Raw genomic sequence first — 26,078 nt, forward strand, 5'->3', positions numbered from 1 at the left:
AAAGTTTTGGGGCCAATATTTCCAAAAGTGACTAGAGACTTTGAGTGACTCCCATTTTGGGGGGTCCAACTTGAGAGGCCTTGAAGGGGATTGATTTTCAGAAAGAGCTAAGAAATACATACCCCTTACAAATATCTCGAGTGGAGCTCCCAAAACTCAAGGCATCCAAAAATGCATTACTTTTGAAACTCTTGGCCTGTATAAACAAGCCTAGTGCCAAATATTAATGTTTACAGAGCTGTTTTGTGGAATGGCTTATGAGACCATTCAAAAGGAGAGAAACGTATCTTAGTCATAGTTTGGAGACGGGCAGCAGCGCTGCTACTGAACAAAAAACAAGTTGTGAATAAGGCTTACCAGAGCATTTTTTAAAGTCACTGCCCATTACCTCATCAGTTTGAGACACTTGTCCATCTGCAAGGGGCTCTAACTCTGCAGTTGGTGGAGCTGATATAATACTGTGTAGGAAAAAGCATTCATTCAAATCAATCACATTAGCTGACTGGCCTGCTAAATATCAAGTGCTTTATTTAATTTCATTTCGGGAGCACAACCTGCAAAATGATCGTAAAAAGAAAATGGGACATCTACTAGACTACTGCCATTTGTGCCAAAAGCTCTCCTAGGTGCACAGGGTGATGCTTATTATAAAATCATAGTTATAATATATTTTCCTGAGTCAAGTCTGAGTATAAATAGAATAAGGACCTCAGGATTCAAGCACAGCAACAATCAGTTCTGCACCTGAAGTTTTCAGTAGTTTGTGCTAAATTCACAGAAACAGCAAATAAACAGTCTTGCATCCATCTAAATCCCTGTCCAGGCTAAGGCTGAAAAAGAGCATAGCCTTGCCTACAATGAGTTTCTGCCAAGAGTCTCTCACTGTTGAAGCTCCCCTGCTGGTTACAACATTGGGAAAGCTAGTATAGAACAGCTCCTCAAGCTGACCATATTAACACTGTCCCTTTTAAATAACAGTGTAAAAACGTAGGCAGTCACAGCAGCATTGTCTCCACTAGCACCCTCAACAAGCTGGTGTTAGCAATGATAGAAAAAAGTTGCCATAAAATAAACCCTAGTGTAGACACAGCCCTAGTAGGAATCATGTTTAAACGTAGTTGCTAGCACAGTTATGGCATAACTTCCTTGACAAATATTCACTTGGATTTATTTTGCAAGAACCATAATATACTCTTGTTTTAAAGCTATGCTAAAGACTACAACGTTTTGATAGGTATAGATGGCCAATATTAATAGTGCTATTAGGCTGCCAGGTTTTCAGAGAAAAATATCTCTGTCCACACTGATCAGGAAAAATATAGAATCTGCAGCCACATTTAAACACAGAAGTTATTATTTATCACATGTATTACAGTGGCATAAGAGGTTCAGAACTGGAGTTCCATTATGTTACACATGTGCACACACTGTAGGAGAGGAAGAGGAATATGGATGCTAGAACAGGGCCTAAAAATCATTACTTGACCACTGACCTTCTGAGTGCTGTAAGCTGGAAGTTTTCCATACAATACTGTATGAAACTTCTCAGGTCAGTCTTGCTGATTCCACCAACAGGATTGATATCGGCACTGGAGCAATCGTACTTGGTCAAGTATCCGTGAAGACTGAAAAAGAATAAGGAACTTTATATAACAACCAAGATTATAAAAATAGGGCCTTTTATGTTTTCATGTGTATTTATAAGGCTATCATTTTTTTAAAGTCACTGGGACATTAAGGGGTAAACAGATTATTGTTCGGATGTAGTAGTGCTCCTCTAATGACCATTATATCTCTGGCAGGGAGGTGATAATATTTTAATACCTACTGCAACTGCAGTTAGCACTGTATGTATTACAAGTGATTTGCAAATAAAAAAAAATGAAAACTGTATTTCCTGAAGCAATGTAGGCTGACTGCCTCCCAGGACTGGCACAAGCCACTTGTTAGGGCTCTTCCCTCTTGAGGTCTCAACTTTTCTGGATAATCCAACCAATCAGAGACCACCTTCTTGAGAAATCAGAAGAGTAAGTAATTTACAGGCAGGGCCGGTGCAACCATTTAGGCAACCTAGGCGGTCGCCTAGGGCGCTAGGATTTGGGGGGCGGCATTTTCTTCGACAGCGACCACGGCGGCCGGATCTTCAGCCACGCCAGTCACCGCCGGCATTTAGGCAGCGGGAACTGGGGCAGTGGAGTTCAGGGAGGGCTGCCTGCAGCAAGTAGGGGGTGGGGCAGCATGCAGGGGAACTCCTGGCCCCAGCTCACCCGTGCCCCGCCTCCTCCTCCCCGAGCACGCCGTCGCAGCTTCACTTCTCCCACCTATCAGGCTTGCAGCGCCTAAGCTGATTGGCACCACAAGCCTGGGAGGCGGGAGAAGTGAAGCAGAGACAGCGTGCTCGGGGTGGAGGCAGAGCAGGGGTGAGCTAGGGCTGCGGGGGGCGCCTCAGGGCAGAGGGGGGGAGCTGCCGTGGGGGGGTGGGAGGCACCTCAGGGCAGGGCCTCGGGACGGGGGAGGGCGCAAGGTGGAAGTTTCGCCTAGGGTGCGAAACATCCTTTCACCGGCCCAGGCAGAGAGGCAAGATGGTCCAGTGAATAGGACACTGAACTAGGATTTGGGAGCTGTGGGCTCTTCCTCTGAGCTTCAGCAATGCTTTGGGAAAGTCTCTATGCCTCTATTTGACTGTAAGCTCTCTGGGCAGGGACAGTTTCAATGCAGTGTGTGTCTGTACAGTGCCTGGACTAAAGGGGCCCTGATCTTGATTGGGATCTCTAATGTCTATACTGCAACATAAGACTATGCTTTAGCCCAGGCTTAAGCCAACCCCCCCTCGTGTCTACACTCCAATTACACTGCCCAGGGTCCCAGGACTCTGCAGAGATCTAGGGTCATAGCTCAAGTGAAACCGGGACCCAGGGTCCAAGCCCTGTTGCTCTGCAGTGTAGATGCAGCGCTGCTTGACTTGGGTCCTGGGACTCATCCAAAAGTATCCCACAATTCCATGGGACAACTTCTTTAGTCCTCTCTATCCCAACAATCTGCAGTCCACTCTACTGAAAAGGGAAACCCCTCCACCTTGGCGAACAGTGGTAGCTCAGGTCAGCATTAACCCATTCTCTTCTGATCACCCACCTTCAAGAACTCTATAAGAGAGCATCCTGGGTTTACTATGGGTTTGGTGGGCTATTCAAACTTCCTGTAGCGACAACCCCTCAATTCTCCAGCATGTAAAACATGCAGGCCAGGCAGTAAGGTTTTCCCACAGTGCATCACAGTCCTATGGCTAGAGTGACCACATTACAGGAGACTTTGGGATATGGTAACTTTGACTCAAGTCTGCGCACTGCAGTCTGGATGTCCGAGCCCTAGGTTAGAGCACGGGCTAGACAATTCAATGTAGGGTTTAAATACAATGTAGACACTTAAGCCCAGGGTTCTGTAACACAAGTCAGCTAAGGTGAGTCCCACTAACCCTGTGCTTACTTAAGTATGTCTGACTGTTGTTTTGTATTACATTGCAGTGTTTCGACGCCCAACTCCCCCATTTATAACTTGAGGATCTGCAAACTATAAATCTAATTCGGATGCCTCTACCAACCAATTAAGCAAGGCATTTCACACAAAAACAACTAAAATACTGTCTTTCTTACCTCAATAGCAACTAAAATCCCACTCTGATGCCCCACCTTACTGTGACCAACCTACTAAGCTTGGTCCTGATTTTTTAAAATATATTGCATGGCTTCCAAAGTTGTTGGGGGGTTTTTTTGTTTGTTTTTTTAAATCTCTAATAATAAAAGCATTAAAAAGACACAAAATATTAGCTTCACTTTCATTTTCTATTTACTATATGGGTCACTACTGAAGATTGCTGAGAAAGGAACAGCTGTTATTTTTATCAAATTACTGCACCAATTCTCTAATGGGCATCTGAAAAATGTCTACTAATTTGGTTCAGTTCATGTTTTCATTGATTCCAGTACACTCATTTTAGTTTTAAAATTAATTATATTTTCTGGGGCATTGGTATATACTGTCATCCAGGGGAGTTACAAAAGACTGCAGTGACTTTGACTCCCGATGACTTGTTAATAGATTTCTAATATTCACCCACCTTTCATCCACATTGGCTGATCCAAGCACTAGAAGCCCACCAGGCATCCCACGAGCCCAATGACTCAGCTGAGCAAACAAGTAGGCAAGGACCATTCTTATTCTAGCCTACAATCAAATTGAGAAATAAAGCAGATTTACAAAGCAAACTACTTTTTCCCTCATAAAACAGAATTCAAAGAAATTCAAATGTCCACTAGGAACTACCATGAGCCCAGCATACTTCAGAACTAAGCCACCTTTAGAGCTCCAGTCTCTACAGCTGACTAGTGAACACCACAACCCAGTGTCACTTAACCCCCAAATGTTACTATAAGAAGGGTTATGTGGAGTGGTTCCTTTGGGGCAACAAAAGCATACCTGCACATTTTGCAGTGCCAGATTTTCCCTGCTGCTCCCTCCATGGACACGAAACTGGGGAGATCTGCCCATCACCATACTGAAAATCCCCACAATGGCTTTCACTGCCACATCTATGTTTAGATTTATATGATAGCTGAGAAGATTACAAGCATAAGTAAGTCAGTTTGCATATGTACGACTAGGTAAAACAGTATAAAACAAATGATTTTAACTTTGTCTTCCTTATGTGAAGAAAATAATTAAACCCTCAATTCTCTAGCATGTAAATCAAGGATACAGGAGTAAGGCACTAATGCAGGGGTGGGCAAACTTTTGGTCCGAGGGCCATATCGGGGTTGCAAAACTGAATGGAGGGCCGGGTAGGGAAAGCGGTGCCTCCCCAAACAGCCTGGCCTCTGCCCCCTATCCGACCCCTCCCACTTCCCACCCCCTGACTGCCCCCCTTACAACCCCCGACCCATCCAACTCCCCCCCCCTTGTTTTCTGACCACCCCCTGAGGACTCCACCCCATATCCGACCCCCCTGCTCCCTGTTCCCTATCCCCCTACCTCCGCCCCAACAGGCCCCCCAGGACTGCCACGCCTATCCAACCCCAACCCCCCCATTCCCATCCCCTGACCGCCCCTCCCCCCCAAAACCTCCACCCCATCCAACCACTCCCTGTCCCCTGGGACCCCCAACCCTTTATCCAACACCCCAGCCCCTTACCATGCCACTTTGAGTCTGGCTGCCACACCGCCCGGCCAGAGCCAGACATGCTGCTGCGCTGCCCTGCAGGAGCGCACAGCCCCGCCGCCCAGATTGCTGCCCACACAGCAGCCTGGCTGCAAGGGAGGGGGAACAGCAGTGGAGGGGCCGGAGGTAGCCTCCCCAGCCAGGTGCTCAAGGGCCGGGCAGGATGTTCTTGCAGGCCGGATATGGCCCGTAGTTTGCCCACTTCTGCACTGAAGCCTACCACCACCTAATATCCGGCTTCTAGACTTGGGGAGCCTGGAGTGCAGACTTTTCAAGTTCAGTTGACTGGTTTCTCTTTTCTTCCCCCAATGTTTCTAACACCTCCCCCACACATACGCTCAGATATTAAAGGCTATAATATTCTACTTACCACCTTTATTACTCTCATACTGGTCTTTTAGAAAACCTGAAACTGTATATGAAATCTTAACTGCAATTATTTAATCCAAGTATTTCTTATTCTATACCTGCCTATTTGTTCTGCCAATAATTTGGCCCTGTTGTATGTATCCTGGGAGGAGTTCTCGCTAGCCATGTAACAAGTGGTGAAGATATGTCCACAGAATTCCTGGGAATCCTCAGGAGTATAGGTCTCATCATTCACTATCCTACGTACATCGGCTAGTACACCTTGATCTGCAGACAATCCAGTAAAAGTAAAATGAGAAATCAAATGAAGCATCACAGATACCTTATACTACTGCTAATAATACTTTGCTCTTCCACAGCACCAATCATTAGAGGATCTCAAAGCACTTTATAATCATAAAGGAACTAAGCCTCACAACAACCCTTCACAAAATAATGTAGCACTTCATTTGTTGGCATTTCAAATGTCCTCAATTCCATTAAAGAGTATTATTGAGTTTGCTGCTGGTTTTGTATCTATAAATATAAAAAAGTTTTGTCCCACGTATTACAAAGAGGCTTCATAAGGATGAAAGGATGAAATGCTACTTCAACCCAATTTCAGAGCTTAACTTTCCTTAAAAGCAGCAAAGAATCCTGTGGCACCTTATAGACTAACAGACGTTTTGGAGCATGAGCTGAATACACACTTCTTCAGATGCATGTGGTGGAAATTTCCAGGGGCAGGTATATATATGCTAGCAAGCAAGCTAGAGATAACGAGGTCAGTTCATTCAGGGAGGATGAGGCCCTGTTCTAGCAGTTGAGGTGTGAAAACCAAGAGAGGAGAAACTGGTTCTGTAGTTGGCAAGCCATTCACAGTCTTTGTTCAATCCTGAGCTGATGGTGTCAAATTTGCAGATGAACTGAAGCTCAGCAGTTTCTCTTTGAAGTCTGGTCCTGAAGTTTTTTTGCTGCAGGATGGCCACCTTAAGGTCTGCAATAGTGTGGCCAGGGAGGTTGAAGTGCTCTCCTACAGGTTTTTGTATATTGCCATTCCTAATGTCTGATTTGTGTCCATTTATCCTTTTCCGTAGAGATTGTCCAGTTTGGCCGATGTACATAGCAGAGGGGCATTGCTGGCATATGATGGCGTATATTACATTGGTGGATGTGCAGGTGAATGAACCAGTGATGGTGTGGCTGATCTGGTTACGTCCTGTGATGGTGTCGCTGGTGTAGATATGTGGGCAGAGTTGGCATCGAGGTTTGTTGCATGGATTGGTTCCTGAGCTAGAGTTATTATGGTGCGGTGTGCAGTTACTGGTGAGAATATGTTTCAGGTTGGCAGGTTGTCTGTGGGCAAGGACTGGCCTGCCACCCAAGGCCTGTGAAAGTGTGGGATCATTGTCCATGATGGGTTATAGATCCTTGATGATGCGTTGGAGGGGTTTTAGCTGGGGGCTGTATGTGATGGCCAGTGGAGTCCTGTTGGTTTCCTTCTTGGGTTTGTCTTGCAGTAGGAGGCTTCTGGGTACACGTCTGGCTCTGTTGATCTGTTTCCTTATTTCCTCGTGCGGGTATTGTAGTTTTGAGAATGCTTGGTGGAGATTTTTTAGGTGTTGATCTCTGTCTGAGGTGTTAGAGCAGATGCGGTTGTACCTCAGTGCTTGGCTGTAAACAATGGATCGTGTGATGCCTACCTTCATGCCTCCAGCTTCCATCCCGGACACATCACATGATCCATTGTCTACAGCAACACCATCACAGGACGTAACCAGATCAGCCACACCATCACTGGTTCATTCACCTGCACATCCACCAATGTAATATACGCCATCATATGCCAGCAATGCCCCTCTGCTATGTACATCGGCCAAACTGGACAATCTCTACGGAAAAGGATAAATGGACACAAATCAGACATTAGGAATGGCAATATACAAAAACCTGTAGGAGAGCACTTCAACCTCCCTGGCCACACTATTGCAGACCTTAAGGTGGCCATCCTGCAGCAAAAAAACTTCAGGACCAGACTTCAAAGAGAAACTGCTGAGCTTCAGTTCATCTGCAAATTTGACACCATCAGCTCAGGATTGAACAAAGACTGTGAATGGCTTGCCAACTACAGAACCAGTTTCTCCTCTCTTGGTTTTCACACCTCAACTGCTAGAACAGGGCCTCATCCTCCCTGATTGAACTGACCTCGTTATCTCTAGCTTGCTTGCTAGCATATATATACCTGCCCCTGGAAATTTCCACCACATGCATCTGAAGAAGTGGGTATTCACCCACGAAAGCTCATGCTCCAAAACGTCTGTTAGTCTATAAGGTGCCACAGGATTCTTTGCTGCTTTTACAGATCCAGACTAACACAGCTACCCCTCTGATACTTAACTTTCCTTAAGCACATGTGAGACTTAAGCGTGGCTTAAGAACTGTGCTGGCCAACGTACAGTTGAATTTCACCCAAAATGAACAAACTCTCCCACAATAAACTGGAACACCAGACCCAAACATCTCAGATTTTGGAAGATAAATCCAAAGAATAATCCAGATCCATGGCTATGTACTCTATGCACTGCCCATAAGTGAAGATATGCACTACACATGTAGCTACCCACGGCAGTAAAAGGCTCTGGCAGTGGGATGGTGGCAGGGCAAGGCTCTGGCAGCTCCCCTCTGCCGGAGTCCTTCCCTGCTGTCTCCTGCTGAAGCCTTTCCCTGCTGCTCTTCCCCCACCTTCCCCCACAGCAGCTTTACACTGTGGCCGGGAAAGGCTCTAGCAGCAGGGAGGCAGTGAGACACTACACTGCTAAAAATGGCAGTGTCCACGTGGGAGGCACTACTTGGGCATATAGATAGCCCATATGTAGAGTACACCATCAAGGTTCAGGCATGTAGGGAACACTATCCTATTCAGTTAAGCCATGCATCACTATTTACACTGCTATTTATACCCCCGCTAGCAGGCATGCTGCAGGTGAACTCCACACGCCACAAGTGTAGACATAGCCTGAGTTTCATAGCTGACCAAAACCCATAAATACAATTTGGATCTTTGAAATCTGGATCCACATTTTGGCTGGGTTTCTCAAAAGGCGTCTAAGGCAATTAGCTACCACACTCCACTGAAATGTAGTGCTTGGGCCCGCTCTCTAATTAAGTACATGACCAGTATGCTGCACCTTCTGTACTGTACTAATGACTAATATTCATCTACCTCTAATCATTTGCAAGCTTGGTTACTTTGACAAGGATACACACACACACACCCCAACTTACTTCCATTCTTGACTGCAAGGCAAACCTGGCGACACATGGAGTATACAATGCAAGCTGTAGCAGAGCTGTCAATTCCACCACTAAGCGGTAGAAAAAATCCTGCCTTAAACAGCAAACAATGGAAAAAGCTGTAAGAAGTGCCATTGTAAAAACATATTTTACCCTTCAGAAACAATATGTTGAGCCCATTCCTGTCTCCCTCCCTCAGGTGAGTTACGCATGCTCAGCCAGCAGGGCCAGTCATGTCTGGTAGTACTTAATTGGAAAACAGATCTAGCAAAGCATTTCACACCCTTATCACTTTGCATTGGCTAACCAAGCCAAGTCTCAGGTTAAACCTTTTACTTTGATGGCTAGAAAAAGCTGCTAAACAGGTCCTCACCCACTAGCGTGGTTAAGAAAGCTCATTAAGAAGGATGGAATTCTTAGCATCCAATCCACACTTTTTAATTTGGATCATTGCTTAATGTGATCTTCTGCTTATTTCAAAACACAATCTTTGGAATCAAACCACTAGTATGTGTGTTTGTCACTTTTTATTTTGGTCCATCTACTTAAAATGGCTTTTGAGAAGATGGAAGGTGATCATCAGAATTATGTTGGCAAGGAACAGTAAAAGCAATTACCTTGTAACGGATGCTGTATGTTTTCTTTATAGTTAGGGACCACCTATTTTTAGAGAGCTGTAACTGACTAGTACTTTTTCATGTGTCTCTGTAGGCTCTCAACAACTACTGAGATTTCATCTGTGTTCGTGTTAGCAATGGTTGAATATGTTGCAGATGCAATAAACTGTTGTTGTGGGTTAAATCTTAAATTCACTGTCCTATTCATCAATAGTTTACATGATGGTCACCTCCATTTTCATGTTACAGAGGAAACATGAGTAATACGCCTCTCCCAATAATAGCCATAATGGGCTCAGTCTTACTCCCACAGAAGTCAATATGAGTTTTCTACTGGACTTCAATGGGTGCAGAAGCAAGCCCAGAACTGGTAAGAATACAAGCATCAGAATTCAGCACTTGTGTGATGTACGGCATAGAGATACGCATGATGAAAAGAGGGCCCAAAACCAAGCAGAAGAAAGAAAAAAAGTCAACAGCAACATCACTGCACAAAGAAAACAGATTCATGAATGAAGCTCTTATAAGGGATTTCTCTTGAGAGATCCTAAACAATCTGGCCAGATTCAGTGCTGATTTCTACCCTACACAATTCCATTGACTTTAGTCAGATTGCCAGGGTGCAAGTCAGCAATGAATCTGGTGTATTGTTTCCAGGTACAGGGAAGAAAGGATGTTTTTATCATGCCATTAAAAATATGTTGCTTGCAGGAAACAGGAACACCAACTTAAGTTACCAAAAAAAACCACACACACAAAAAAACCCTTTGTCAATGGGAGTTTTGTTATTGAATTTAAAGAAAGCAGTACTGAGCACTAATAGATTTGAAGAGAACAGTTAGACACACCTTGAATAAGTGCTTTAAGCTTGAACCGAAGACACTAGAGAAAAGTCTCACAGAATAATGTTGCTCTAAAGAGATGTAGGTAGAGGCAAGCTACCTATACTATTCTTATGGTTAAAACATAGAAAGACAATGTTGAAAAGAGAGTCCTTACCTGATTACTGCGTCTTAAGTAGTCCCAAAGCCAGCATGCAGGGCCAAGACTGTAAGTTACAAAATATAAATATTAGGGCTGTCAAGAGATTAAAAAATTAACCGCGATTAATCACACACTTAAACAATAATAGAATACTATATGTTTAAATATTTTGGATGTCTTCTACATCTTCAAATATATTGATTTCAATTACAATACAGAATACAAAGTGTACAGTGCTCACTTTATAGCTATTTTTATTACAAATATTTGCACTGTAAAAAACAAAAGAAAATGTGTTTTTCAAATCCCCCCTTACAAGCTGTAGTTGAACCTACAAATGTAGAATTACGTACAAAAAAACTGGATTCAGAAACAAAATAATGTAGGCTCTAAAGTTTTACAAGTCCATTCTGTCCTACTTCATGTTCAGCCAATCGCTCAAACAAGTCTGTTTACATTTGCAGAAGATAATGCTGCTCACTTCTTGTTTACAATGTCACCTGAAAGTGAAAACAGGTATTTGCATAGCTCTGTTGTAGCCGGTGTCAGAAGATATTTACGAGCCATATGTGCTAAAGATTCATATGTCCCTTCATGCTTCAACCACCATTCCAATCCAAAGCAATATGGACTGACGCATGTTCATTTTCATTGTCTCAGTCAGATGCAACAAGCAGAAGGATGATTTTCTTTTTTGGTGGTTCGGATTCTGTAGTTTCCGCATCAGCGTGTTGCTGTTTTAAGACTTCTGAAAGCAAGCTCCACACTTCATCCCTCTCAGATTTTGAAAGGCACTTCAGATTCTTAAAACTTTGGGTTAAGTGCTGTAACTATCTTTACATTGGAACCTTCTTTGCATAAATCTCACATTGGTACCTTCTTTGCATTTTGTCAAATCTGCAGTGAAAGTGTTCTTAAAATGAACAACATGCTGGGTCATCATCAGAGACTGCTACCACATGAAATACATGGCAAAATGTGGGAAAAACACAGCAGGAGACATACAGTTCTCCCCAAAGGAGTTCAGTCACAAATCTAATTAACGCTTTTTTTTTTTCCATGTGTATCATCAGCATGGAAGCATGTCCTTTGAAATAGTGGTCAAAGCATGAAGGGGCATATGAATGTTTAGCATATCTGACATGTAAATACCTTGCAATGCCAGCTACAAAAGTGCCATGCGAACGTCTGTTCTCACTTTCAGGTGACATTGTAAATAAAAAGCAGGCAGAATTATTTCCTGTAAATGTGAAAAAACTTGTTTGTCTTAGCCATTGGCTGAATGTGAAATAGGACTGAGTGGACTTACAGGCTCTAAAGTTTTACATTGTTTTGTTTTTGAAGCAGTTATGTAACAAAAAAAATCTACATTTGTTAAGTTGCACTTTCACAATGAAGAGATTGCACTACAGTACTTGTATGAAGTGAGTTGAAAAATATTTTATTTTTATAGTGCAAATATTTGTAATAAAAATAAAATATAGTGAGCCCTGTGCACTTTGTTATGTTGTAATTGAAATAAATACATTTGAAAATGTAGAAAAACATCCAAAAATATTTAATAAATTTCAATTGGTATTCTATTATTTAACAGTGCAGTTAATCACAATTAACTTTTTTAATCACGATTAATTTTTTGAGATAATCGCATGAGTTAACTGTGATTAATTGACAGCCTTAATAAATATTTCAGAACAGTTATAAGAACTATTTCATATTTAAAAATCCATCTTTATTGATCTCCTTTGTTTAGACACTTCCCTTTTAGGACTTTGCATATCATCAAGAAATAATTTTAGTGTCCAAATTTTTTTAACCTTACCAATAAAGTATGCAACAGACTATATTTTTATTTTGAGTAAATTCATTTCACCTCATTTATGCCTACCAGATTTCTTCCTCTGGACTATGATATCTCCACTGGATTGGCTCACATGCAGGTACACAGATATCATCAGAACATGACAGAGCAAAATTCACTTTTATTCTGGAATAGGAATTCACTTTGCTTGCCTAATTAATAGAATAGAAAATTTGGGATGTCATCAGTTTTAATGTAGCATTTATCTCTAAATGCATTACATGTTCACGGATAATACATCCTCTGGAATACTGCAGAAACCAAAGTATTTCAACAGTCTCTCTTTCAATAATTGAAGATGTGTTGACTCAATAACTTACGGAAATTCAAAGAGCACAAATTTAACACATTTGAAGAATTCTTACCTCTAGGTTACGACATGAAATTTCTGCCCTATAACTTCGAACATCTTCCAAATCCAGTGTAGCAACCAAGACTTCCTGGTGAAAGGCATTTAAAATTAGACATCCGACACAGGTACAGAATGCCTTTCCGAACCCAAATGTGCGGGACAAAGAATTGTTTAAAAAGGGATACACTCATTTCCACTGTAGATATCTCCTGCTCAATCTACTCATGAGCGTAAGACCAATGACTTCAACAGGATTCCTCACATGAATTAAATGAGAACAATTTATCCTGAATGCACTAGACAATAGACTATCCCACAATCCCTACATGAGAAAGTTCATACTGGCTTAACAAGTTTCTTGTTTGCATAAGAGTTTGCAAAACTGAGCCTATAATAATTACACTCTAATTGACACCTTTGTGTCCAATTGCTTAAATAAACACATATAAAACAACAAGGCCTGCTCCTCTCCACATTGATATCCAAACCTCCAGGCCTGATCTATATGAGCATTTTCAGAAACTCTTCCCGTCCTGTAGTTCCATCACTGCAGGCAAAACAAGAAGTGCTAGTGTGGATTGGGGGCAAGCAATTGTACCACTGTGACATTTAGACCTCCTTGGAGCAGGGTTGGATAACTTAGTAAAAAGGCACTTGCTTGGTCTATATTATGGCATCCAGCCTCCCTAGCACCAACAGAACTGAACCTGTGCTAGACCAATGGTGGGAGAATTTCTGAAAAGCCTCAGTGTAGAAGCAGTCTCACTGACTTCACCTTGCAACAAGGTCTGAGAGAAGAATAGCAATGCCATGCTGAGGGAGACCAAGGAGTGAAATGAATCTCACAGTGTCAGTCAGCTGAGTTTATTACCACATCATTCAGTGAAAACTGGGATCCTTGAGCAATAGTGTCTCCATTCATAGAAATCATGGCACAACCATCATAGTACAGACGATCACCATCACAGCCTTTCTGATTGGCTAAGACGTAAATCCCACCACTCTAAGAAGAAAAAAATATATATATATTTTCAAAATATAACAGTTTGAAAACTATGGAATGTTAAAAGGCAAACTACTGGTTTCTTTTGCCCCCTCCCAAGTTTACTCTCCATCTTTACATTGTGACTAATTTAGGGACTATTCTTTCCTTTTTGATTGAAAAAAGTGCTCAGCACTTTGTGGGCCCTGTGAAAACAAATAATATAACACACTGGCTAAGTGTGTTACATCTGCCTCAGATGCCTGCTACCAGCAAATGGAGTTGCCCCTTTAGTTCAAGTAATAGAGGCCTATACTTTAAAACTGAAATTCAAAGTTCAAGATGGCAGGTGTTGCAAAAATAACAACTCTTTATAATAGAGGGCATGGCAAAGTGAGGAAGAAATTATATTTGGATGTCTTGGGACACAGCAAATATTGTTAAGCAAGCAAAGCATGTTAAATTATTATGAAGGGACCATCATACCCATACTAACCACTTTTCATGGCTTAGCTTGCCATTCACTGGCTTGTTCCTCCTCCATCCCATCTTTATTAAAAACAGATACAGTTTTTGCCTAATCACTGAATATATATTTTTTCTTTTAAAATAAGGTGAGTTTTAGATATAAAAAACGCAAAACATCCTAACATCTTAATCTTTTTTAAATAATTTGCTTTAGAAAAAATTATCATTTTGCTAATCTCCTCTGCAGTTATAAACCTCTGAAGGCAAAGGGATAAGGTGAGGCAGCAGGGGAAAGCCTCAAGGTTTCAGTGTAAACCCAGATCTTTATTTTCCCTTCATGGTATATTTATTGATATTTCTTCAGCTCTCATGTCAATATGAACATTTTAATTAAGATCAGAAAGGAGCCTGTGGCTTTAACGGAACCACAGAGACTTGTGCTCATGCCAGGAAATCTCTCCCCTTCACTGAGTGGAATATAACCAAGTAATGAGCTGTTAATCCTGGTAAATTTGCACCATACAGTATGCATGTATATTTTGTTTAGAGCTACATTGATTTACAATTGGTTGCAATTTTTTCTGCATAAAGTGGATACAACATTTCATGCTTTCAACAGTAAAATAATTAGTTACTTTGAATGGTGGTTTTCTCTCTTTATTGTTATAGTTTTTGTTTGTTTGTGTGTTTGTTTGTTTGTAAAAGCAACCAAGATAGAGAAGAATCAAAGGCACCCATTCTTTTGATCTCACATCCCTGGGGTTTGGTTTAATTAAATACACCCTGGTGTAAAGATTCTGCTAACTCTCCTTTGTAGATATATATATATATATATATATATGAAAAGAAGATTACAGATTTCGCTTTCCAATGCCATCAAGCCTAATTACTAACACAGGCAGGTAACACTATGCCCTATCAGAGTAGAGGAGACTACTCTGAAAAACTGGAGTAAGTAATGAAGAGATGAGTTAGTCTTTAAAAAGATCTACCTTTGCTGTTGCAGAATTTACCATATTCACACGGGTATGAGCTTTCCGCAGCACATGGTGACTCCCTGATGAATTAGTGAAGATCTCCACCCCATCAAGACCCATTTCAATATGAGGGCTATAAAAATAAGAGACAGTACAATACTCAGCTGGCATTTCCACTTGTCATTAGTTGCCACTAATTTTATCTCTTTGCCATGCCTAGAGTAGTCCACTGCCAGTTTAATGCATGTCTTGGTTAGTTCAAATAATGAAAATATTTGCTAAAGCATCATATTTATTTCCCTGCATTGCGCTGTTCCTTTGTCATGGATGGATTGTTTTCCAGAGAAAAGGAGGGGCTTTCATCGTCCTCAGGGCCAGTGAAACGCATTAGGCGACCTAGGGCACTAGCATTTGGGGAGCAGCATTTCGGGACTTTCGGCGGCAACCGCGGTGGCTGGATCTTTGGCCGCCCCGGTCCTCATCAACATTTAGGTGGAGGGAGCTGGGGTAGGAGGGTGCGGGGAGGGCTGCCTGCAGCAAGTAAGGGGGGGTGCGGCACACAGGGGAATCGCTCCCTGCCCCAGCTCACCTCTGCTCCGCCTCCTCTCCTGAGCACACCGCCCTGCTCTGCTCTGCTTCTCTCCCTCCCAGGCTTGCAGCGCCAAACAGCTGATTGGTGCCGGAAGCCTGGGAGGTGGGAGAAGTGGAGCGGTGATGGCGTGCTCAGGAAGGAGGTGGAGGAGAGTTGAGCAGGGGTGGGGAGCTGCCACCCAGCTCCTCAGGCCGGGGAGAGCTGCTGCAGGGGGAAGGGGCTGCCGCAGAGGGGCTCCTTAGGGCGGAGGGGGGCAGAGAGTTGCCACAGGGCTCAGGGGGGACGCAAGGTGGAAGTTTCGCCTAGGGCGCGAAACATCCTTGCACTCGCTCTGATCGTCCTCTTTTACATTATCAAATGCCATCCTTCTAATTCAAAGGAAGTCACCTGTTCATATATCTGAATATCTTTCTACCACTGAGGGAATGAAAGCATTCCTCCAAGGTCTGTAGCTCCACTCTCTCCTTCTCAGCAAACACCACAGCACGAACAAATAAATCAACTATAGTCATATGACATGGAGATGAGAAAATGAGCATGTTGCATTTTTTTTTAAATTATTTTTATAGGAAATTGATGAAAATATACTGATATAAAAAGGACAATCAATCACATTTTTGAAAAATTTGCACCTCCTATAGCTACAAGGAACAAAGGATGACTAGAAGAGAATGAAACCATTTAGAGAAACATTTACATTTTTTTTCCTATTTGTTTAATTTATGCATCTGACAGCATTTTGTATTACATAAGAACAGCCGTACCGGGTCATACCAAAGGTCCATCTAGCCCAGTATCTGTCTACCGACAGTGGTCAATGCCAGGTGCCGCAGAAGGAGTGAAGCTAACAGGCAATGATCAAGTGATCTCTCTCCTGCCATCCATCTCCATCCTCTGATGAACAGAGGCTAGGGACACCATTCTTTACCCTTCCTGACTAATAGCCATTTATGGACGTAGCCACCATGAATTTATCCAGTTCCCTTTTAAATATTATTATAGTCCCAGCCTTCACAACCTCTTCAGGTAAGGAGTTCCACAAGTTGACTGTGCGCTGCGTGAAGAAGAAATTCCTTTTATTTGTTTTAAACCTGCTACCTATTAATTTCATGTGGTGACCCCTAGTTCTTGTATTATGGGAATAAGTAAATAACTTTTCCTTATCCACTTTCTCAACATCACTCATGATTTTATATACCTCTATCATATCCCCCCTTAGTCTCCTCTTTTCCAAGCTGAAGAGGCATAGTCTCTTTAATCTTTCCTCATATCGGACCCTCTCCAAACCCCTAATCATTTTAGTTGCCCTTTTCTGAACCTCTTCTAGTGCTGGAATATCTTTTTTGAGGTGAGGAGACCACATCTGTACACAGTATTCGGGATGTGGGAGTACCATGGATTTATATAAGGGCAATAAGATATTCTGTCTTATATTCTATCCCCTTTTTAATGATTCCTAACATCCTGTTCGCTTTTTTGACCGCCTCTGCGGACTGCGTGGACATCTTCAGAGAACTATTCACGATGACGCCAAGATCTTTTTCCTGACTCATTGTAGCTAAATTAGCCCCCATCATATTGTATGCATGCATAGTTGGGGTTATTTTTTCCAATGTGCATTACTTTACATTTATCCACATTAAATTTCATTTGCCATTTTGTTGCCCAATCACTTAGTTTTGTGAGATCTTTTTGAAGTTCTTCACAATCTGCTTTGGTCTTAACTATCTTGAGTAGTTTAGTATCATCTGCAAACTTTGCCACCTCATGGTTTACCCTTTTCTCCAGATCATTTATGAATAAATTGAATAGAATTGGTCCTAGGACTGACCCCTTGGGAACACCACTAGTTACCCCTCTCCATTCTGAGAATTTACCATTAATTCCTACCCTTTGTTCCTTGTCTTTTAACCAGTTCTCAATCCATGAAAGGACCTTCCCTTTTATCCCATGACACCTTAATTTACGTAAGAGCCTTTGGTGATGGACTTTGTCAAGGCTTTCTGGAAATCTAAGTACAGTATGTCCACAGGTTTGTTGACCCCTTCAAAGAACTCTAATAGATTAGTAAGACACAATTTCCCTTTACAGAAACCATGTTGACTATTGCTCAACAGTTTGTTTTTCCATGTGTCTGACAATTTTATTCTTAACTATTGTTTCGACTAATTTGCCCAGTACCGACGTTAGACTTACCGGTCTGTAACTGCCAAGATCACCTCTAAAGCCCTTTTTAAATATTGGCGTTACATTAACTAACTTCCCGTCATTGGGTACTGAAGCCAATTTAAAGGACAGGTTACAAATCTTAGTTAATAGTTCCGCAACTTCACATTTGAGTTCTTGCAGAACTCTTGGGTGAATGCCATCTGGTCCCAGTGACTTGTTACTGTTGAGTTTATCAATTAATTCCCAAACCTCATCTTGTGACACTTCAATCTGTAACAGTTCCTCAGATTTGTCACCTACAAAAGCCGGCTCAGGTTTGGGAATCTCCCTAACATCCTCAGCCATGAAGACTGAAGCAAAGAATCCATTTAGTTTCTCCGCAATGACTTTATTGTCTTTAAGCACTCCTTTTGTACCTCGATCGTCAAGGGGCCCCACTGGTTGTTGAGCAGGCTTCCTGCTTCTGATGTACTTAAAAAAACATTTTGTTACTACCTTTGGAGTTTTTGGCTAGCCGTTCTTCAAACTCCTCTTTGGCTTTTCTTATTACACTCTTACACTTAAGCTGGCAGTGTTTGTGCTCCTTTCTATTTTCCTCACTAGGATTTGACTTCCACTTTTTAAAGGAAGTCTTTTTATCTCTCACTGCTTCTTTTACATGGTTGTTAAGCCACAGTGGCTCTTTTTTAGTCCTTTTACTGTGTTTCTTAATTTGGGGTATACATTGAAGTTGGGCCTCTATTATGGTGTCTTTAAAAAGGGACCATGCAACTTGCAGGCATTTCACTTTAGTCACTGTACCTTTTAACTTTTGTTTAACTAACCCCCTCATTTTTGTATAGTTCCCTCTTTTGAAATTAAATGCCACAGTGTTGGGCTGTTAAGGTGTTCCTCCCCCCACAGGGATGCTGAATGCTATTGTATTATGGTCACTATTTCCAAGCGGTTCTGCTATAGTTACTTCTTGGACCAGCTCCTGCGCTCCACTCAGGATTAAATCTAGAGTTGCCTCTCCCCTTGTGGGTTCCCGTACCAGCTGCTCCATGAAGCAGTCATTTAATTTTATCTCTGTATTTTGTCCTGAAGAGAAATGTTCCCAGTCAATACGGGGATAATTGAAATCCCCCACTATTACTGGGTTCTTAATTTTGATAGCCTCTCTAATTTCCCTTAGCATTTCATCATCACTATTACTGTCCTGGTCAGGTGGTTGATAATAGATCCCTAATGTTATATTTTTATTAGAGCATGAAATTTCTGTCCACAGAGATTCTATGGAACATGGATTCGCTTAAGATTTTTACTTCATTTGAATCTACATTTTCTTTCACATATAGTGCCACTCCTTCCCCTGCACGACCTGTTCTGTCCTTCCGATATATTTTGTACCCCGGAATGATTGTGTCCCATTGATTGTCCTCAGTCCACCAGATTTCTGTGATGCCTATTATATCAATATCCTCCTTTATCACAAGGCACTCTAGTTCACCCATCTTATTATTTAGACTTCTGGCATTTGCGTACAAGCACTTTAAAAAAAAAAACAAAAAATTTGTCCCTGTTTATTTGTCTGCCCTTATCTGATGTGCCAGATTCTTTTTTATGTGACTGTTTATCATCTGATCCAGCCCTCACATTATCCTCTTCCGTCCTCTGTTCCTGACTATAACCTGGAGATTCCCTATCATCAGGAGATAAAGAGAAGTCTGTGTCCGATCCACATGCTCCTCTGCAGCAGTCGGCTTTCCCCCATCTCCTAGTTTAAAAACTGCTCTACAACCTTGTTAATGTTTAGTGCCAGCAGTCTGGTTCCACTTTGGTTTAGGTGGAGCCTCTCTCTCCTGTATAGGCTCCCCCATCCCAAAAGTTTCCCCAGTTCCTAATGAGATATTGGCTAGTGTCATTCGCTTGCAAGCAGCTGGGAGCAGCTTACATGCCAGAGGCTGTGCATCAACAGCCTAGGAGTTGGGGTTCTCATAGCAGAGCAGGGTAAGGCTGGCTCCCAGAGTCAAGGATTGGAGTGGCCTAGCGGATCACCAGTCTGGAACGTCACAACGAGTATCTTTCCTAATTCTTCACAAGACACACAAATCCATAGTGGAAAGGTTGGTTCCATATGTATTATCCTGGGAGACACGTAGTACAATTATCAGAGGGGTAGCCGTATTAGCCTGGATCTGTAAAAGCAGCAGAGTCCTGTGGCACCTTATAGACTAACAGACATATTGGAGCATGAGCTTTCGTGAGTGAATGCGTGCATCCGACGAAGCGGGTATTCACCCACAGAAGCTCATGCTCCAATACGTCTGTTAGTCTATAAGGTGCTACAGGACTCCTTGCTGTAGTACAATGAAACTCCTGGTACATAAACTGATTAATTAAACTCTCAAGTTGATCTGTCATCCCAAGGAGTGACTCGAGCACACAGAGTTGTCAACACTGAAACTGTAACACAAAGACAACAAATTTTTTTGACTTGTTTACTTAGGCACCCTCCCCCCACCGCATGCATTTCTTGCTCCTTGTTATGTTTTGATAATCCAAGTTATGCTGGTATTTTCTGAAAGATTTTTTCTATAGAGGAGCATTAACTGAGCTTTGCAGAGGCACCTCTCCTTTCAGCAGCTTCAGAACATGCTTCATCCTATTTTTCATTCATCTCTCTGTCTTACCTATTTGGTGCCCACAGCTCTTCACAGATTTCACTCCCTAGGCATGTATCTTTGGTTGCTAGCACTGCATCACCAAAAGGAACAGTTTCCTGAGGAAAACAGAGAACACAGACATGCATGTTTAACAGGGGGCCTTGTCTAACAGGAGTTAAAAAAGTAATCCCCAAAAAAGAAAAATACTGACCTACATAAAATTAGTATCAAAGCAAAAGCACAATGCACATTCTCTAATCTCAAATTGATTTTACTTGGAGATAGGCCCAAACTGAAAAATCTAGATCAGGTTCTTCCCAGAGTTCCAGTGGTGTTAGGAGCTGGGGTATTGGTTCAGGCCCATCTCTTTTTAATTAAAGATTCTGGAGAACAGGAGTAGCCCATGCAGTTCTAGAAGTCACTCTCAGATTTAACAAAAAGGTGTGGCAATAAGTCAGAGCTGTCTACTTAGATCAAGATGGAGCACTTCGTGCTGTAACATGCAACTGTTGCACTTGTGTATGAAGCAAGGAGAAAAACCTGTTCTATTTTGGGAAATTCAGGTATGATCCTCAAGCTCCTGGTAAGCAGCCAATGTGATCCTCTGTTGGGCAAACTTTGGACCCTCTTGCCTTGCTGCAGAACATTAACATTTAAGTAAATAAGGCTAAATTATTCACTCACTCATTCTCACAAGTAACTCAAACGTCACTGAAACCATTGAAATTGCACTGTTGTGACTGACAGCCAAATTTGGCCTACCAGTTTTATACTGTCATTAAGTTCTTTTTGATTAAGTTATGTCTAGTTGATACTAAAACAAGATCAGAAAATACATTCCTTAAACTCACCTGTCCTGTCACCTCCTGTATCATCCTGGGGAGAAAATATTCCTCCACAAACCTAAAACAATTATACAAATCAGCAGTTCTCAGAAATAAATGTTCTGCTTTAACTCAGTGCTATAGTCAATGCTAACCTGATGTTTCATAGAGTTCAAGGTCAGAAGGGACCATTATATCAATACACGTGGATCGTACCGCAAGGTGGCCAGAAATCCATCCTCTATTCTTGAGGTAGAATCTTCTGTAAACATCTAGAGAAGATACCCAGCTGGAGATGGGTTTAGATCTGTAAACAGGCTGGGACCCTTCCAACCCTAGACCTCATGGAAAGGTTTCTGCTTGGTCTGAAGGCAGTCGGGGGAAGCGGTATGGGGGGAAGGACACTGCCACATTGGCAGCAGACTCTATCTTCTGTAAAGAGCCTCCCCTCCATGCACGGCTGTACAGGATACAAGTTTAGTCCTATTTAAAGATACCATTAGGTGGCTTACATGAATCTCCCTTGCTGCTGAACCTGCAGTAGAAATAATGCATTGGAATGGGGATTTCAATCCCTTTGCTGTGACTGCAATGGCAAATCCATGCTTCTTAGCATCTTTAGTAGTACGCTGTACACAACCCACCGTGCTCTGCTCCATGGGGTAAACCATCGAAGTTCCCTGTAATTTCCTGTATTTGCCAGTATCATCTTTGGCCTGATCAGAAGAATTTTCCTTTAAAAAAAAGAAAAGAGAGGGGAGAGGATTTAAGTACTTACACTGCAGCAAAGGCAAATGAGTATTAAGAAATGCCAAGTTTCTATTTATTTTTTCAGTATATTTACTTTGTATACAAATTGCTGTCAAATATGCAGTCATTTTCACTGTTTCCCCTTGCATAGTCTGTCTGTTTCAGCCTCCTCTCTTGGTTTTATAGGTCTGTCACACAGCAGTGGGAATTTTTGATGTTTACATTAAAAAATAAGATGTGATTGTAAATAGAAAGTCCACAACAATTGCTAATCTCTTTGAAATTAACAGATACGAAGCTGGTGTTGTCTCTTTAAATATAAATGTGTTGCCATATGATTTGCTTTCTACTGATAACGATACACCAAGAAGTTAACCTAACCTGTGACTATAAAAGGTATTATCTAGATAAGAAATACATACTTGTTTAAAAAGATCACTCTACAGTTGTAGCGAACATTTCTGCACATAACAGGCCTGTACAAAGAAAAAAAAATTCGTGTTACCTGAAGCTAAGTTCATTTAATAAAACAAGGTGATTACTGAAAAACACATCTATCACATTACAGGAGGTCTGCTGTAAATGCGATATATATTTTAGTATCCTTTGCCTCATTTGACTTGTGTGGTACCTCCAGCTGGGTCAGCAGAGTAGAAAAGCTGATCTTATATATTTAATTTTAAAATGATGCAATTCAGAACCACTTAACCTAATACAGGAAATCTGACTAGGGAACAGCACATAATTGAAAACATTTTCCCTAATGTCAATGTAAGGTTGCTTCTACTCATGAAGGTAGTTTCACTGTGATAGCTAGTTAGGATCATAAAGCCCTTGACACATACTTATAAATAGAGCCTCAACATTCCTGGGATATATGCAAGTATTAATCCCATTGGACAGACAGGTAAACTGAGGTATAGAAAGGTTGAAAAAATTGCATATAATCACACAATGAGTCCATGATCACCTAGAAATAGAACCCAGACTTTTCGTTTCCCAAGAGTATGCTCTAAATCCTAGTGATCCTTCCACTCAAATCTCTTTAAAACAGAAAAAACTGGGCTTTTTATTTTTCAAACTTAAAAACAGTGAAACTACCCAGTTTGTATCCAGAAGAAAGAGACATTTCTAATGGTTCTTTTTCCACTTTCATACTGCAGCTCTTCCCATGTAAAAACTTCATGCACAGTAGCAAAGCTCCTGGTACTGGACAACAACATTAAATAAGGAGGATAAGTTTTCAAAAGCGCCTTTATGACTCAGAAGCCCAAGTCCAATTTTTAAAACAACTTAGGCATTTGTAAGCCTAAATCACTTTTCAAAGTGGGGCTTAGGAGTCTAAGTCATTAAGGCACTATTGAAACATTTCACATCCCATTCAATGTAGTTAGATAAACCTAACCCTCACTGTACACCCTTCCATTGACCAAGCTACCACCTCTTGATGGAGTGGATTTACTAAAGCAACTGAAAACCCCTTTTTGCTGTTGTATTGTCTATGCTACAGCTGCAATGCTACAGCTTGGCCACTGTAACTCTAGAGTCCTTGCTATCCAGTAGTGTCTGCTCAGACAGCCAGGTCACCTTTTTCCAAGGCAGCTACCCCTTCACAATAATTACACAACACTTACATTCCCACATCACAGATGATGTCTTGAGTGGCAGGAGATTCCAAAAGCTTTGCCAGAACTTCAAATGAATGTAACAGCGTATCAGATTCATAATAGTGATCTGAACAGCCATAGCCACTGTGTACAAAAAGATACCAGGCAAAAAATTCAGATGAGATCAGAATTAGACACAAGAAGCCACTGTCACTTAAGATAAAAACAACATCCCAAACATATGGCAATTACACAGAGCACAAAGAAACTACATATAGTTTACCCATTTAAATTGACAGCATTTAAAATTCTACAGTATTGTTGTTGAAGTATTCTTTTTAACAAAAAATAACATAGTTTAAACGATAGAATTGAACATTACATTTACCATCTGGAATTTTCATTATAATAAACTTAATAATTGATGCCACTGGGAGTTGCAAAACGAAGGACCCAATCCTGCACCCTTCGCTACCATTAACACATTTTTGCTCATATAGCCAGTCCTGGGGTTTACACTGCAATTTGCATAATATTACACAGAGTATTCTGCATTACAATTTGTTCTTGACCATTCATTGTTCAGTTATTCTGTTGATGAGCAATATACACTTCTCCTCCTTGAAAAGATACCCAATATACAGTAATTAAGATGGTCTCACCAAATTTCAAGCTCCGGTCCAAGTCTGTATCTTGCTCCTTTGTATTTTGCTATTTCAATACCTATAAAATGGCCGGAGGGGGGTGGGAGGGGAAGGATAAAAGATGAGTCCATTCTAGACAGAAAATGGTAATCTAACCTGCCAGTGTGCATAGGGGAGCCCAGCATTGGACATACAGTCCCAGGTTTGTTTTATTAGTCTCCATCCATGTAACAGTGTCATCCAGTAATCTTTTAGTCCAGGGATCTGCAACCTTTCAGAAGTGGTGTGCCGAGTCTTCATTTATTCACTCTAATTTAAGGTTTCGCGTGCCAGTCATACATTTTAACGTTTTTAGAAGGTCTCTTTCTATAAATCTATAATATATAACTAAACTATTGTTGTATGTAAGGTAAATAAGGTTTTTAAAATGTTTAAGAAGCTTCATTTAAAATTAAATTAAAATGCAGAGCCCCCCAGACCGGTGGCCAGGACCCAGGCAGTGTGAGTGCCACTGAAAATCAGCTCGTGTGCCGCCTTCGGCACCAGTGCCACAGGTTGCCTACCCGTTTTAGTCCTTTTGAAGTGTCACTATACTTTTTGGCTCAAGTTTATGTAGTCATATTTTAAAGAAGGGCTCAGTTTCCATCTAGCACCTTAACAAAATGGGCAGATTTTCAAAAGAGCTTTGCAATAACCACTTCATTTATATACCTAATTGGGAGCAGAGCTCTTTTGAAAATCTAGCCATTAGAGCCTTATCATAAGGGAAGCTAATATATAATGAAATGGATCAGAAAGGGCTGTACAAACTAAGGCAGGGGTTCAGTTCAGTGCTTGCTACATACCTGAGGCTGCAGCAGCTCCTCCACACAACTAGCACATACTGTGAGAACCAGAAAACAGGCCTCACAAAACAGTTCACCTCCTGGAAAAGCGAGGCTAAAAATCTACTGTGCAAACACTGATGCTAGCTTGACCACTGAGAGCTTCAGCTCCCTCTCTGTGCCCTGTCACACAGGAGGGCATCAGAGAGGTAATCTCTGAGCTGCTCAGAAAGGGTTCTTTCTCCTCTCTTCAGGAAGGGATTGGGCTTTAATCTTCACTTTTCTCCTTCCAAGCAGAACCTCCCTCCTTTCTTCGGATTCTACCTTTGTTCCAGAGTGGGTCAGCTGGCAGGACAATACAGGCTTTCCAGGTCCCCAGAGCAGCTCTTGGTATCACTTTCCCATGCCAGGGAAGAGACACAGGGAGCTACACTAGGGACTTTAAAAGGCTAAAATTGTCCTGTCAGCTGACCCACTCCAGCTCAAAAAAAACCCACATTTTAATTCAATCAGGGCAATAACATCACCCTCTGCACTGAGTTTAGCTGGACACTAGTGGGGCTCCGGAGTTCATGGACCGCCTGCCTGGGGCTCAGTTCTCTAGTCACCCCCCCCCCTGCACTTGCAGTCCCAAGATGTTGAGAGAAATCTCCCTCCCCGAAGCCAGGGAATCACCGCCTCCCCGCTAGGTGACGGCTGAAGCCTTTCCCCTAACGTGCCCCCACTTGCTTTTTAAAATCCTTGCCAAATTGCCATCAAAATCTAGCGCCCACTGGTTGAGGGCACAGGTAGCCACTGTCACGGTCCTGCCCATGGCTGCCGCTCCGCCCGGGACGCCGCTCCTCCCCTGCAGCTGCTTGCACGCAAAGCAGCTCCCGCCCGGCCCCCAGCAACAAACTGCACTGCTAAGCGCTTCCGGCGCGGCTGA

At 42.0% G+C, this 26,078-nt stretch overlaps 1 protein-coding gene across 7 annotated transcripts in view; it reads right to left on the reverse strand.

The window, feature by feature from the left end:
- Positions 1-26,078, reverse strand: part of NADSYN1 (NAD synthetase 1) — a 31,121-nt gene extending 5,043 nt beyond the window's left edge. The window contains exons 1-18 of one of the 7 annotated variants that reach the window (XM_030560128.1): positions 25,880-26,077; positions 24,345-24,405; positions 23,710-23,826; positions 22,498-22,551; positions 21,970-22,059; positions 21,353-21,404; positions 20,529-20,617; positions 15,111-15,228; positions 13,540-13,671; positions 12,682-12,756; positions 12,344-12,468; positions 10,471-10,519; positions 8,836-8,944; positions 5,680-5,848; positions 4,474-4,609; positions 4,115-4,221; positions 1,494-1,625; positions 358-458 (exon numbers count right to left, since the gene is read on the reverse strand). In XM_030560128.1, coding sequence (XP_030415988.1) covers positions 358-458; positions 1,494-1,625; positions 4,115-4,221; positions 4,474-4,609; positions 5,680-5,848; positions 8,836-8,944; positions 10,471-10,519; positions 12,344-12,468; positions 12,682-12,756; positions 13,540-13,671; positions 15,111-15,228; positions 20,529-20,617; positions 21,353-21,404; positions 21,970-22,059; positions 22,498-22,551; positions 23,710-23,826; positions 24,345-24,405; positions 25,880-25,964 — 1,801 coding nt within the window. In that variant the 5' untranslated portion in view covers positions 25,965-26,077. Of the gene's footprint in view, positions 1-357; positions 459-1,493; positions 1,626-4,114; positions 4,222-4,473; positions 4,610-5,679; positions 5,849-8,835; positions 8,949-10,470; positions 10,520-12,343; positions 12,469-12,681; positions 12,757-13,539; positions 13,672-15,110; positions 15,229-20,528; positions 20,618-21,352; positions 21,405-21,969; positions 22,060-22,497; positions 22,552-23,709; positions 23,827-24,344; positions 24,406-24,482; positions 24,641-25,879 lie in introns of those variants that run through there. The other 6 variants (XM_030560130.1, XM_030560129.1, XM_030560131.1 and 3 more) reach the window with 6 other exon arrangements.

The sequence above is a fragment of the Gopherus evgoodei genome, chromosome 4, assembly GCF_007399415.2.
Source record: "Gopherus evgoodei ecotype Sinaloan lineage chromosome 4, rGopEvg1_v1.p, whole genome shotgun sequence".
NCBI classification, from domain to species: Eukaryota; Metazoa; Chordata; order Testudines; family Testudinidae; genus Gopherus; species Gopherus evgoodei.